Source organism: Priapulus caudatus, unplaced genomic scaffold (genome assembly GCF_000485595.1).
Source record: "Priapulus caudatus unplaced genomic scaffold, Priapulus_caudatus-5.0.1 Scaffold48, whole genome shotgun sequence".
In the NCBI taxonomy this organism is placed as follows: domain Eukaryota; kingdom Metazoa; phylum Priapulida; class Priapulimorpha; order Priapulimorphida; family Priapulidae; genus Priapulus; species Priapulus caudatus.
This window is the reverse complement of record NW_014577109.1, coordinates 32,869-44,348: the sequence shown is the minus strand read 5'-3', so window position 1 is coordinate 44,348 and position 11,480 is coordinate 32,869. Positions and strand designations below refer to the sequence as shown.

The 11,480-nt window shown below is 38.8% G+C and overlaps 2 protein-coding genes across 3 annotated transcripts in view; one reads left to right on the top strand and one right to left on the bottom strand.

Moving 5' to 3' along the window:
- Nucleotides 1-1,346, bottom strand: part of LOC106820812 (60S ribosomal protein L14-like) — a 7,753-nt gene extending 6,407 nt beyond the window's left edge. Inside the window, exon 1 of the mRNA XM_014825382.1 lies at nucleotides 1,289-1,346. Coding sequence (XP_014680868.1) covers nucleotides 1,289-1,291 — 3 coding nt within the window. The 5' untranslated portion in view covers nucleotides 1,292-1,346. The remainder of the gene's footprint in view (nucleotides 1-1,288) is intronic.
- A 210-nt stretch (nucleotides 1,347-1,556) lies between these two features.
- LOC106820799 (probable D-lactate dehydrogenase, mitochondrial) lies at nucleotides 1,557-10,776 on the top strand. Of its 2 annotated transcripts, none has more exons than XM_014825369.1 (11): nucleotides 1,557-1,719; nucleotides 3,398-3,528; nucleotides 3,994-4,135; nucleotides 5,091-5,232; nucleotides 5,516-5,675; nucleotides 7,085-7,284; nucleotides 7,549-7,677; nucleotides 8,283-8,410; nucleotides 8,803-8,893; nucleotides 9,605-9,716; nucleotides 9,925-10,776. In XM_014825369.1, the coding sequence occupies exons 1-11, from the start codon at nucleotides 1,639-1,641 to the stop codon at nucleotides 10,136-10,138; spliced, it is 1,530 nt and encodes a 509-aa protein (XP_014680855.1). In that variant the 5' UTR covers nucleotides 1,557-1,638; the 3' UTR covers nucleotides 10,139-10,776. The 2 variants fall into 2 exon arrangements, with proteins under 2 accessions (XP_014680855.1, XP_014680854.1); XM_014825368.1 differs by having other exon boundaries at nucleotides 8,271-8,410.
- The last annotated feature ends 704 nt before the right edge of the window (nucleotides 10,777-11,480 follow it).

The following is an 11,480-nucleotide window of genomic DNA, read 5'->3' as shown; positions in this document are numbered from 1 at the left end:
GTTTTTCTCTTCCCCAGTCCACGGTACCCCCATGCATAGATCTATCAATGCTGCCGCACATCCACAAAGTTACAAGTGCCTAGAATCTTCAAATATATACAGTTTACATTTCTTCTAAATATCTACCTGAATAAAAACAGTCCACTTTCTACGTAACGAATTCAGAAAACAGCTTTGATTACGTGCGTGTCAGGTGTCACTGGTCGTGCCCTAACTTCCCACAATAACCCCTGCGATATATAAACTTATTGTTACGCGGTTATAAAAACACATTGATTTCTTATAGACTATCACGAGTTTTTGTTCGTGTGGCGAATCATGCGTTGAGGGAGTTCATGCAGCTCTAGATGTTTTGGATACCCTAGCTGTCTACGTTGAGGAATGGGTCGTAACGCTGCCGGCGGCACGGGAGCGATTTTTTCTCGTAGCTTCCAAAATTTTCGCTCTCGTAATTGTTGTTACCAGAGCGCTTTGAAAGCTGACGGGAGCGAAATCGCTCGCCGCTCCCGTGTATTTTTTTCGCTGGTTACATTATTGTATCTAGTCCTATCCACAGGCACTTGAAGCATTTCAACTGTAAACACACGCCGGCGCCATTGCGCGCACACTGACACATAAATATAGAGCAGGTGTGAAAGCGCGATCCCAAAAATTCGCTCGACGCTCGCTGTATTTCTTACGATTTCAACACAAATACACATCAAACAGCTTCCATCTTTGCGTGATGGCGGTGCGCTGCCATCCGCCATGTACTTAAACTTGTTACAATCACGCGCGCAGTGCTAGCGAACGCGAGAATTTCGACAGTCTTTGTGTGATTTCGCGTGACACAGCTCGGTTTTGAAGTGAGGCATAATATTTCTACAACAAGTGAACACTGTACTTCAATTAGCAGCAAAGATGGAAACTGTTTGATGTGTATTTGTGTTGAAATCGTAAGAAATACAGCGAGCGTCGAGCGAATTTTTGGGATCGCGCTTTCACACCTGCTCTATATTTATGTGTCAGTGGGCGCGCAATGGCGCCGGCGTGTGTTTACAGTTGAAATGCTTCAAGTGCCTGTGGTCCTATCACTATCAGTATCATCACTGCTTCAATGTTTTTGCATGGCTATCCAGCCGGACCACGCGTGCAAAATAACTACGACACTGCGATCATACATGAAAGGTACTGACTCAAAAAACACTGAAACCATAGGATAGTCTTTTAAAATTAATACGCAATTAAAATAATATCAGATCGACTACGTTTTCGGGAGTTAATTGATAACGTATCGGGAATACATTACCATTTCGCCACGGTTTCCACACCAAAATCAGAAAGAAGGTAGACGTGCGGTTGCGAGTATAAAGCGATGTTAAATTATTTTACAATCCTAGTTTCTACGCTAAATAAAAATAAATTATTATATCATTTAATTGTAACAAGTTAATGTTAATTATATACATAGTAGTAAGTATATTTATAAATAGCAAATAGTGTTATTTATTTTTGCGGTATTAATGCTAATCCCGTTTTGCACGCAGCTCTAGAAACCACGTGATGTTTAAGAAAGATGTCTGCGTCCAGAAAGTAGTCATTAGTCAAATGTTGTTTGACGTAAATTTGAACACTCTGTTAGGTTGCTAGTGCGTGCATATGACAATGCATAGTCGCCGAGTAGCGCAGAAGCTAAATTTTTTGTTATACCGACCATTTTTAACTTGTGGGGCTAAAAAGGTAGTTATAAACGTTTCGTTTGCGCAGTCGGTGCTCGACTCAACTTACTTACTTAGCTCTAGTACTAGTACTAGTAGTAGTAGTACTAGCAGTAGTACTATAGCCTGCGGATAGCTGCCGCAGGGCTATAGTACATTCTGCCATAGATGTAATCTATCCAAATGCTCCAACTGGTCTAACCAAAAATTTATCCCCAAAACGCAAAATGATCGGGCTTTTTAACACTTATAAGTTATCTATCAACATGGACATCTCACCTATCTTTTTGAACACTTTCCACAACTTTACACCAGGTAACTATTTATGCATTTATTCCTCAAAGTCAGCACTTATTGAAATTACATTTCAAATCATATGGCGTGCGCACGCGTAATGTCACCGGATATGTTGGCAAAACGCAAGGCAGCTATGGTGCATGTATTATTAACGGGGGTGTTCCCGCTTGTGCTACCGATTGTGCGCACATTGGACCATCAGGGCGAGTTTACCCATCACCCCCGTTAATAATGGGGCACTCACCCCACATTATGGTAGGTATATGCCACTGCGAAGTCAAAAATGGGGGGGGGGGCTCTGGAACTAACTCAGACCTGAAAATGGGGGTCTCTGGAACTAATGTTTGTTGAATGTGGTATGCTCTGGAACCGGTTATGTTCGAAAATGGTAGTCTCCGGAACTAGGATTTGGACATGTTTAAAAGAGAGGGGTCTCTGGAACTGTGGGGGGAACAGTGATTTGCTTTAAAATCTATGCTGTAGCACTTGAACCAATAATTATTGTATTATGTAGAGGAGAGAAAAACATGACCCGGAGAGAGAGATGAACGCACGCACACACACACACACACAACCCACAACAACATCACACACACACACACACACACACACACACACACACACACACACACACAGAGAGAGAGAGACAACACACGCACGCACGTACGCACGCACACACAAACACACACACAACACACACACATTGCATGCATGCCTTCACGGCCCGGCTTCAACGTATTCTGAAGTACGATGCACTGGAACGGAAATATTAAAAACTATATTATTTTTCATAATTATGTACTGATAGTATATACAATTTTGTAAACAATGTTTTATTAGTTATCATACTCATAATATATATTTTAGATACTTTAGTCAAAACATCAGCTTCAGCTACATTCATCTTTGAAATTTACAAATTAACTTTTTAAAATGATCAGAATTGGTTGCTTTCAACATAGCCTGAAAATGCAGGAAATGCCATTTCCAGGCTCTAAATTTCCAAAAATTTATGGGGGAGAACCCCCCCCCCCGCATCGGCTTCGCGATCGCGGCATTAGCCATGTCTGCCTGCGGCACACACACTAACCGCCACTCTTGATGTTATCACTGGGTGATCCTACATTTTTCTGCAGTGGCACATTTTGGGAGGCCACTACGGCCCTGAGATTAGGCACCTGTACATAAAGAGCAAGTTTGGCGCTTCCCTTGAGTGGTATTTATATAGTTAAACCAACTCTAGAGAACAGACCTGTCTATATAGGACACTTGTTTTTCCACGTGACCCTTATTTACAAGTTTAATTGTAATATTCATTTGGTATTACTTTAGAAACCATGTTTGTGTGGATTTTCTTAATTAAATTGGAGATTTGTCAAAAATTACACTCTGGTTTGTTGCAGTACGTGAGCCGTGAATATGGAAAAGTAAGTGCAGCAATTGTTGATGAGTTGACATCTGCATTAGGAGCTGAAAATGTGAGTACATCAGTTGCTGTAAGGGAGCACCATGGTCATGATGAGTCCTTTCACAGGTATGCATATGCTGTCTACCCTATCATAATTTTTATTTGATAATATTAGTGGCTTTGGCCCAGTTTTGTACAAGTTTGCAGGAAATGAACATAGCTTATGCAATATTCTAACTATAAATTATCTATCATGATTATTAGCTTATGAAACTATAATAGAAGTTCTATGTTTCAATTTGAAATTGTGTGTTGTGGATTTGTAGTATTGATGTGCAATCTGCATGTTTGTCTTTGTGTATGTGAGCTTATTTTATATTTTCCAATTTATTGGTCTTATATCAAAAGCAGTATTGTATACTTTATTAAATTTAGGATTAATTATAAAATATAATACAGGCTAAATCAGTGTACACATGTTTCTTAACATAATTAATATCAGGGGTGAATAAAACTTTATTTAGTTTAAAAAGTGTTTTTTTATTTACTCATGATTAAATTGTGTTTCCTTTTTATGTTTGCTTTTTGTAGCTCCAAACCACCTGAAGTTGTTGTATGGCCAACCAACGTTGAGTTAGTTTCGAAAGTCGTTGGCCTGTGCAATGAAAATGCCATACCAGTAATCCCATTTGGAACCGGTACTGGTATGGAGGGTGGTGTTCTTGCTGTCCAGGTGACACAAATACTGTTTAATTACCATAATTAATTCACATACTTTGTAATTTTAGCCTAATTTTCACGAACTCATAAATAATGATACAGGGTAATACCGGTATTTATTAATTATAGTTGTTTTGAAGGTATTAGGCCTATATATAAAAGTATAATGAAAGATAAGATTAAACAAAAAATGGATCGGTGTCAGGTTGTGTATTGAGGTTAGTCTCAGAGCCTGGTCAGGCTATAAAATATGCACTGTACGAGCAAAAGTAAGCAATTGAATTTGCTGAAACCCCTGATGCCATATATATAGATTGTGGTACCACGCTATGACGTGCCTTGCGATTAAGCAAATTTTGATATAACACAATTGTCACTTGGTTTCTTTTTCTCTTCTTTTTTTTTTACATTACTTATATCACGTGCATGTAGCTTGTCAGAACAGGGTGATAACAGCATAAAAAGCATTGCTCAAACTTTCTATGACTAACAGTAACAGGTATTTTAAACTTTTTAATTACCCCACTATGACACAACCCTGCATTTTATGCAATCAATGTTTTACCCTAATTATCACATTATAATAGGGTTCCACGGTGCACCCCTCATGTATATATTTTAATACAAATTCATACTTTTAAGTTATTGATACCCGTAGGGCGCACAGGATGTTATTGTTTAATGTAGTGAATCTGACCTGCCAACGTTACTGATATGTGGGCACAAATTAATGGGAGGTAACTTGGTACCATATCAGCTACATTTTGAGAGTTGTGCATATCTTGTGTTCCCTGTTTCCTTGCCGACCATGTATGAATTGGCTACTTACGATCAATACACATTTTTTACTATCATCCCTGCCTCAAGCTGTTGTAAATGTAAGCACATATATGGTTCTCTTCATTTATATTATAATTATAGATAATTCAGGACATTAATAAATGCATGTATGTCTAATTATTATTCAGGGTGGGATTTGCATAAATCTTACTAAGATGGACCAGGTAGTGGATGTGAGTCCTGATGACTTTACAGCAACTGTGCAACCTGGAGTTACTCGCATGGCTCTGAATGCGTACTTACGAGACACTGGAATGTGGTTTCCCATAGGTGCTTAGTTCGTTCCTAGCTTCTGAATCATAAAACTCTCATTCTGATTTTAATGAATAATATCGATAAAATTTCAAGTGTGCAGATGCATAAAGTAATGTTTGATATATTAGTGATCTATCACTTTTATATTTAATTTGGTTGATACCATTTCCGGTCGTTGGTAATTCTATGTCTAGATTTAAGTAGTCAAGTCAGTTACATATCATTCAAGAATGCAAGAATAGATCATATATTTCGTTATAAAATTTATCTATTTATATACTCCTGTTTTTTTTGGCAGACCCTGGGGCAGACGCATCACTGTGTGGCATGGCAGCAACCAGCGCATCGGGAACAAACGCTGTCAGATACGGAACCATGCGTGAAAACGTCGCCAACATGGAGGTTGTGCTGCCAGATGGTAGAATTCTGCATACATCTGGAAAAGGTAGAGCCACTAAGTAAGTGACAGGCTGTTTTGTGCTTGTACCTATAGGGCATGCTTTTGTTTCAAGTGTAGCTGTAGTTAGTAGCTGTAATTGACATACACTCGGCCAAAATGAGTTGCAGGAAGAACAGTACACCAATTCATGTTAGTTATATGAAATGTGTTTGCAATCTTGAACACGCTTTCCAGTGCCCATCAAATGCCAAAAATCTCAATGAATGGCCTGTAATTGGCGTAAATTGTACGCTGTGTATATCCAATACATGTGGGTTTAGACACCTTTCTCCCCCATGTACATATATGTCCCTATGTACATATATGTGTCAGAATGCAGATTATAAAAGTTGTGATTGAATGCAAATGATTTTTTACAGGATTAGTAGATGAGGAAGGCATTGTAGAGTAAACATCCAATTAAAGTGCAAGGAATGCTCATAACTGTTCCCATTTTCTGCAGCAATACAACATTTGCTCTCTAAAATTGCAAATAACTGACTAGCTTGATGTGCACTAGCTGAGTGCACTGGCCAGTGGTTGCACCAAATGCCAGTGCTGGGCTATACAATAGTAAAACTCATGAAGGTTCTCAGTTGGCTCTTGTTATTGTGAGATGATCAGTTGTAATCAACGAGATTGAGTGAAGGGGAAGTGTATTCCAACCGATCATTGAGTGATGCCAAATGTGACCCGCTCCAGCAAAACCAGGATTAAGTAGGAAATTCTACAAATTGAGTTATGTGCATATCTGAATAGATCATTTACTTACCTTTAAAATGATATATAATATTTGGCTATATCTAAAGAATTGACCGATCTACAGCAATTTGAAGATCGGAAACCGACTTATTCCGGAATATGCAGCTTTTGAGATAAAGCGTTCCGGGTAAGGGGCCCAGTCGGGGATAAGCGGTCAGGGGTCGGTCTGAAGGGCGCCGTTTCAAAAAAATTAAAAATGACCATAATAATCTAGAGATATCTGAACCTATATATCCGGATTAAATATGCACTTAGGAACTTATTTTTGTAAAAATCTCATTTTTGTCCAGGTAGGCCATTTTCAGCATTGACATGTGTGCGTGCTCATTACTCAAAACAATGACTTGCGACTTAGTCCGTATTATGCTGGAGCGGGTCACAAATAGTCGAGACCAGAACACGAATTTTATTTGGTTTTTATCCTATACACCAACCAGAAAATGTGAGGAGGCTACAATTTATAGCAGTGAAATATTATTGTGTCAAAATATGTTAATCCGAATAGGAACGGACAAACAGGGTGTGGTGTAGATTATTCATCAATAAGTCATAAGATGTAGGATATGAATGGTTTATAGGCTTTATGTATGCGTGTGGTGTCTGTTCTGCATATGGTATTTTGATTAACTGCTGTTATTCCTATTCTGGATACATTGTTCCTCACAGGAAAACGGTTGCTGGTTACAACCTCACCAACTTATTTGTTGGCTCGGAGGGTACACTAGGCGTCATCACGCAGGCCACACTACGTCTGTACGGGATCCCGGAGTCCATGGTCTCGGCTATCTGTTCATTTCCTGACATTAAGTCAGCGATAGAAACAACAGTACAAATCCTACAATGTGGCATACCAATTGCCAGGATAGGTATGTACCATAATAACACTTCACCGGGACTCAATATATCTCACATAATTGATCTATAAAGACAACCACATGAAGATATCTCACATAATTGGCTATAATTAGAACCTTTGATGTGAAATAATTTTCATAATACTATTCTGAATGGCATTCACTCATTGTAATGTAACATCTTGCAGCAATGTTCCAGTGACTGCTGCTATTTAAGGAAGATCTATAAATTTCCTCACGTGATAGTGTGTTTTGTGCTATTTCTTGCATGTTTAGAATTTCTGGATGAGGTGCAGATGGATGCGTGCAACCGCTACGGCAAGCTTGACTATAGAGTGGCGCCAACACTGTTCCTTGAGTTTCATGGCTCAGAGAAGACGATAAATCAGCAAGTCACAGAAGTTGGTAATTATCCTCTGCAAACAGTGGTGACGGACTGTAGGTGATCGTTTTGGATGTACATGGGTTAATAGTACGATAGTGAGATTGACCTTCATCGACATTCAAAACGATTTCTTACTTGTTTACACAAATAATTTCAGACCATCACAGCTTACACTGAACCCTGATCAATATATGAGTATAGAACATTTTATTTTATTTAAGTGGAAATATGTTATTTAAATGATTTATGCTGAAATTGGAAACCTCAGGATGGTTGTTTATGCCAATGCTTTGTCTTGAAAATATAAAGTACCTTTAGCCAACAACCCTGGCATTATATTAAAGCTCTGAAGAATTATTATTTTTACTCTGTACCCAGGATTTCATTAGAAGCTAGCACACTGTGAATTCAGCCGTATACTTTGGCTTGTACGCTGTGTATTTTAATAGCCCAACCAGACTGTGAGACTAACAAGCGTGCGGCTGCTTAACATAAGGCCTTTTTGGCATTTTGGCAATTTTTTCCTCCTCACACTTGTACTTATAGGCCTAGTATTTTAAAAACATGAATATTTAGTAAAAAAATAACCTGACCTACTATTAGTAAGTGTCAGGTTTTTCTTCAGGCGATGTTGTGCGTGAGAATGGAGGCACAGACTTCCAGTGGGCAGAGGATGAGGAGGAAAGGAAGAGGCTATGGCAGGCTCGTCATGAGGCGTGGTATGCAGCCAAGGCCCTGGCTCCCGGATGCACTGTGAGTACCACCTGTACCACCTGTACAATGTTTGCACTGATCAAATTTGTCATCCGCAATTTTCAGATGAGGGTTTTGTGAACAAGAACTATTTTAAGGTGGCCTAGTAGAGTATTAATATCCATTGACTTCCTCCATGCCATCCAGACATTAGTACTACTAATGTATTGCAACGAGTAAACACTTTTACCAAATAATCTACGAAATACTGCAAGCAAAGAATTTCTATAGGCTGACGTGGTTTAGTACTATTTAAATATAGATTGCTATTGCTTGGGGATTGTGCAATAGTCGAATAATGCAATAGTAACATAAAATTAAAGATAATTGTGAGGACAATTTGAGTTTTATTAGTAATTCCCTAACTATGCTCTAAATTTTTTGGCTTGCAGGCATATTCGACAGATGTTTGTGTACCACTGTCTAAACTTTCAGAGGTTATTGTGGAGTCAAGGAAAGACATAGAAGCAGCTGGTGTTAAAGGTGGGTCAGTGTAAAAATACATCTTTTTGTACACACGCACGCACACTTGCACGTTTGCACACAAGCATGCACACTTACACCATGAACATATGTATCCTTATTTTCATGTGTAAAGGTATGTATGCATATAATATGTTATATCAAGCATTATTATGGCGACAAAATTGCTATTGTCATATGCTTAGTTGTTATTCCATCACCCAATTCTAGAGTATGGAGAAATGCTCTGTCATCATGGCCACCGTGTTGCACATACGTGTTCAGCTGAAATGCTCACATACACGCACCATTTCTATTCAGTTTTTTTAAGACATAGAACGTTGATTAACACTATATAAATTAATAGTCTTTACTAGGTGGATACTTGCGGGTACTGCTATGTTATTAACTCCCTAATAACCTCAAATACAAGTGTAATGCAGTATAATGAAAACCGTCATATTTACCTATAAAATTATTAGCAGCTATTCCTATGATAGTTTCTGAAAGCGTAATAATAAAGTAATTAAACACATATAATTATAAGTGCACAAAATTAGTCTTTATCAATGTTTGATGTGACCTGCAGCTAGCCGATTACTATTCGACCGTTACTAACTTTAGCTTTTATGATGATTTGTGATTCCAAATCTATCTGTAAAGTTAAACTGGTTACTTTATCGATGTACTGGAATTCTGTACGTATTTATTATAACACGCTCTACTTTGCAGGTCCTATGATTGGTCATGTTGGTGATGGAAACTTTCATGCACTATTATTGGCTGAGCCGACCAAACCAGATGCTAAACAGACAGTCATTAGTCTAGCCAAATCAATTGCCAGGTATTGCTATCTTACAATATAACAATCTTAGCTTGGCAGGATGTTAGTAGATGAAATAAGCTTATGAAAGGTGATCTCATCAGGAGTGAATAATAATAGATAATATATAATCTATTATTATTCACTCCTGATCTTATCATAGATATGTTGCAGCTGTATATGTTATTAATGATGATGGCTCTAATTAGTTGACATTTGCATTCCACAGGCGAGCATTGTCAGTTGGCGGCACATGCACAGGTGAACACGGCATCGGCCTCGGGAAACGTATGTTCCTTGAGGATGAGCTGGGAGCAGTCGGTGTCGCTGCCATGAGAATGGTGAAGCGTGCGTTTGACCCCAATAACATCATGAATCCTGGTAAAGTTTTACCGTCCGGTGACGATGATAGGGAAGATGGAGAGAGTGTAAAACTACAGTGAGGACACCTATATGCATAGACAGGAAACTTGTCGGTATTATCTTGTAAGAGGAAGGAAACTTGCCCAGCTAACTGGAATGCAGGTTACACCACCTATGTGATATTTTTCTAGTAGCATTTGTTACAGGACATCAGTTTCCATTGTGATGAAATATTGCAATCAAATATCGTAGTCTGACAACAGGCATATTTATTCAAGCTTTCTATTTTGCCGTATTCCTATCATGCAGAAATAATTAGCACTCGTGTATATTTTTTAGTGTAGTGTCACATAATCATGGCTTATGATAGAGATCAAGAGAATTCAACATTACGGGTAAAAATACCTTGTTTGGTAGATGACGTTTGATGCACTAATTTGCGCTTATTGGCAATGTCCTCTGTAATCAGCAACACATCGTACACACGCACGCACGCACGCGCACGTACGCACGCACGCACGCACGCACGCACACACAAACGCACGCACGCACGCACACACACACACACATACACACTAAATGCATATGAATTTGTAAGCAGGGCCAATCCAACAACTGTTAAAACTATTCATCGTGATTCAAATTATAAGTTAAAGGAATAATATGGACATTGATTATGCAATGTTGACGAATGCTAGAATAACTGGCACCTTGTGTAGTTAATAAGTACATTACCTTATAGCCAAACGCGTATTAGTTTGTCCAATATCACTGCTGGTTACATTACAAGCAAGACTTGAAATCGGTTGTTGATATTCATTTACGTGCCGTAAATGTCATCCAGGAGTCAAGCGATAAGTCGCCGATGACGTAAACATTTGTGCGGCCCGTATGTTTTGGACGCCAGATGAAATGGAGGTGTCAGCTGTGTAACCACGGCCACGGACTAAACATGGAAACACGGAGTAAAACACACGTACTAATCAGTAATCACGGACGCACATGGACAGCCCTGATAAAAAGTTCTTTATCACGAGCGTCCGTGTTTACGAAATCACTGATGATAGCATTGCGTACGGCCGAGCATGCGTGCGAAAATGTCTGGTGCACTATAAATCTGTATCACACCCGCTTCGCTGGCAGCGATTTGAAAGTGACACGGTAAACTGTAAACATTTCTTCGACTGCGGATTTCGATTAGACATTTCTTAGTAACCAGCAGTGATATTGGACAAACTAATACGCGTTTGGCTATAAGGTAATGTACTTATTAACGTACACAAGGTGGCAGTTACTCTAACCGTCGTTAAAATTGCATAATCAATAAGCCTATTATGTATTTAATTGATGTTTTATATCCGAATTTAAAACAAACAACTTACCTATCAAATGCAAGTTTCTACACCGGAATCGAATAACGTG

Bases quoted from the DNA above. Each gene is read 5' to 3' on its own strand.
- LOC106820799 (XM_014825368.1), top strand. From the start codon at position 1,639: ATGACAATGCATAGTCGCCGAGTAGCGCAGAAGCTAAATTTTTTGTTA. The intron at 5,676-7,084 runs GTAAGTGACAGG...TGTTCCTCACAG, and splicing joins GGAAAAGGTAGAGCCACTAA to GAAAACGGTTGCTGGTTACA. The intron at 7,678-8,270 runs GTAATTATCCTC...AGTAAGTGTCAG, and splicing joins TCAGCAAGTCACAGAAGTTG to GTTTTTCTTCAGGCGATGTT.